At 43.3% G+C, this 3,162-nt stretch overlaps 1 protein-coding gene across 1 annotated transcript in view; it reads right to left on the bottom strand.

The window, feature by feature from the left end:
* LOC119270342 (E3 ubiquitin-protein ligase BRE1-like 2) overlaps positions 1-3,162 on the bottom strand; it is an 11,816-nt gene that overhangs the window by 7,977 nt on the left and 677 nt on the right. The window contains exons 2-5 of the mRNA XM_037552351.1: positions 2,277-2,438; positions 2,105-2,192; positions 1,766-1,996; positions 1,494-1,661 (exon numbers count right to left, since the gene is read on the bottom strand). Coding sequence (XP_037408248.1) covers positions 1,494-1,661; positions 1,766-1,996; positions 2,105-2,192; positions 2,277-2,438 — 649 coding nt within the window. The remainder of the gene's footprint in view (positions 1-1,493; positions 1,662-1,765; positions 1,997-2,104; positions 2,193-2,276; positions 2,439-3,162) is intronic.

The following is a 3,162-nucleotide window of genomic DNA, read 5'->3' as shown; positions in this document are numbered from 1 at the left end:
GCCCGTATCAGGTTCAATAGGCGTTGTACATCTCTGATTCACGAATCGGAGAATAGGTTCGGCAAACCAGAGATTGGGGTTCGGCGAATCAAAGGTCGCGTTTGGCAAATCAGAGATCGGGGTTTGGCGAATCAAAGGTCAGGTTCGGCAGATCTCAAATCAGAGATTGGGGTTCGGCGAATCGAAGGTTGGGTTCGGCAAATCAGAGATCAGGGTTCGGCAAATCGGAGGTTGGGTTCGTGAACACTAGATCTTAGGCACAAACACTAAAGTAGCACATGGTTCTGCACACAGAAGCATTGGAAAATAGGCAAAGCAAGAAATGGGACCAGCCAGATGACAGAAGGAAATGGTATGTTTTAAAATTAAGCCAAATGCATTAGCGTATTGTTACCTGATTTGCGATTTGCTATTCGGCTTCACAATTCGCTACCTCAGCCCGTATCAGGTTCAATAGGCGTTGTACATCTCTGATTCACGAATCGGAGAATAGGTTCGGCAAACCAGAGATTGGGGTTCGGCGAATCGAAGGTCGCGTTTGGCAAATCAGAGATCGGGGTTTGGCGAATCAAAGGTCAGGTTCGGCAGATCTCAAATCAGAGATTGGGGCTCGGCGAATCGAAGGTTGGGTTCGGCAAATCAGAGATCAGGGTTTGGCAAATCGCAGGTTGGGTTCGTGAACACTAGATCTTAGGCACAAACACTAAAGTAGCACATGGTTCTGCACACAGAAGCATTGGAAAATAGGCAAAGCAAGAAATGGGCCTAGTCAGCCCACACAGCCCATAAACGATCCTGGGTCCCAACTACCAACTCCCATCCCTAATAAGCATCGTGACTGCCTACCCTACCGAGCATGGAGCGCCACCCCTCCAGTTTGTTTGATCTATTGCAAAAAGCTTTCCTTAGGGATTCTATCGACTCCATCTCCCTCACCTCATCCACACATGGTTCACGGCTATGGCTGCAGCCGCAGCCCATACCATGCCAACCTACTCGAGAGCACCCAATGGTGTCAACTCAATCTACTCGACATGAGATAGCTGCATTGCAATTCCTTCCATTTTTCTCTCAATCTCCTTGGTCGGAATCTAATGGTCCACCTGAATGATCGGTCACCACATCCTTACCGATTGGCACCGAACTCGAACCCCAATCGAGATTGGGGGTTTGGGGTTCGGAGGGTGGCTTAGTGAATCTGGTAACTACGGAGAATATAATAACTGTGAATGCCCAGATATGCACAGGAGACAAAAAAAAAGGGCAGCCCCAGTGCATGTAGCTCCCGCTTGCGCAGGGTCTGGGAAAGGGTCCGACCACTTTGGGTCTATTGTACGCAGCCTTTCCCTACATTTCTGTAAGAGGCTGTTTCCAGGACTTGAACCCGTGACCTCATGGTCACAAGGCAGCAGCTTTACCACTGCGCCGAGCACAGGAGACAAAAAAGTTTAACAAATATATCAAATGAGGAAAGGAGTGACATTTTTTAACACCTGAAAGATGCTTGATTTCCTGCAATTCTTTTGAGTAGCTGCTTTTGAAAGCCTCAATCTCATCCAGATACCTTTTATGCTTCTCATTGACGATAGAAATAGCTTCAAGGACATTGCCAACCACCTCTTTCAAGTGATCATTATGGTTTTGAAGGGCAACAACAACATCTAAATTAAATAATTTAAGTTCAAGCAGATGGGTAGTTAGCAAATAATAAAGGTGCACTGAAAAAAATGGAGGGGAAAAGCCAGATATTACTTTTTGTCTTTACCTTCATTTGACTTCTCTCCATTTAAAGCTAATGACAAATATTCACTTCTAGCCTGTTGTGCAGCAATAGCCTCTTGAAGGGACCTCATCAGAGCAAGAGTTGCCGAACGGCGCAAAGCAAGAGCTTCTTCAGCAAATTCCAACAAGCTATTGTCACCCTTTTTTCCATAATTGTTGGACTTCAAGAGCATGAAGAGAAAAATTTCATCAGAAGGACACGACTCGATGGATTCTGAGCAACAAAAAAGAACACACAATCAGCTAAGGCAAGGTCGCTACTGAAACAAAAAAGCACATCTCAGAAAGCAACATTGAACAATTAAAGAAATAAGGCAGCAACCTTCTGACAACTCTTCATGGTCAAGTGCAGGCAAATTGTTCAAACCACCACCAAATCGAACTCCAAGCAGGATTAAATCATCAACAAGCTATAATTAACATATATTAGTAAGAAGAATTACGAACCGGAAAAGAACCATAAAAGAGAGTTTACATGACTCAGAGGAAAGAACCTGATTCCACATCTTATCCAGGGAAATCAGAGTATTGTCATAAGAAGATTGTTCATTCCTCAACTCCTTGAACTTAGCTTCCAACAAATGCATTTCAGACTTCTGTGCTTCCAATTGCTGCACCAACTTCTGGTTTTCATAATGAAGGGCTGTGGCATCCATCTTTTAAAAAGAAAAACAGAAAGTAAGTCCTACAACAGGGCACCAAAAAATTAACAGATTTGCAACCAGATTAATGTCCACTAACCAACCTTTCCAAACTAATTGACCAATCTTATAGAGGCGAGTATTCAGTCAGTCTTGTCGGTTTGCTAAAATTTCTAACCAGATTTTAAGTTGTAACACAAATTTAACTTCTAAATGTACTAAATAACTTCAAAATCAAAATGTATCAAAGTTAGAAAAAAATGTTAAACTGGGAAGCCCCCTACAGGTCAAAATTAAGAAATAGAGGTAGTATGCCTGATCACAGCTTTATTTAATAAGCTTTTGCTATGCATACTATGTTATTATGTTGACTAATGTTTTGCTCCATTCCAGTTTGAGGAACTGTGGATAGTATCATTGAGACCATGGTATGAAGCTCGGTTATTGGAGACAACAATCCGAGCAGCCATTTAATACTAGCATATAATGGATATGGATTAATGGAAAAAGCTTTGAATTTAGGGAACCAGTTATTGGAGACAACAACAGGTTCCCTAAAATTGCCCAGTGGGACAAGCAGTATGGTGAATGGCAGCATCCAAAAACTAGTCGCACATGCCACATAACATATATTTCCATGAAGATGAATTGGGGAGAAAGGCGAGCAGAAACTTGAATGGACAGGCGTGGGGGAGAGAGGCCCCGGAGCAGCAGAGGGGGTGGGGGTGGCGTCGAGCAG

This window comes from Triticum dicoccoides, chromosome 3A (genome assembly GCF_002162155.2).
Source record: "Triticum dicoccoides isolate Atlit2015 ecotype Zavitan chromosome 3A, WEW_v2.0, whole genome shotgun sequence".
NCBI classification, from domain to species: Eukaryota; Viridiplantae; Streptophyta; class Magnoliopsida; order Poales; family Poaceae; genus Triticum; species Triticum dicoccoides.
Note: the sequence above shows the minus strand (reverse complement) of the source record. Positions and strands in the feature narration are given on the sequence as shown.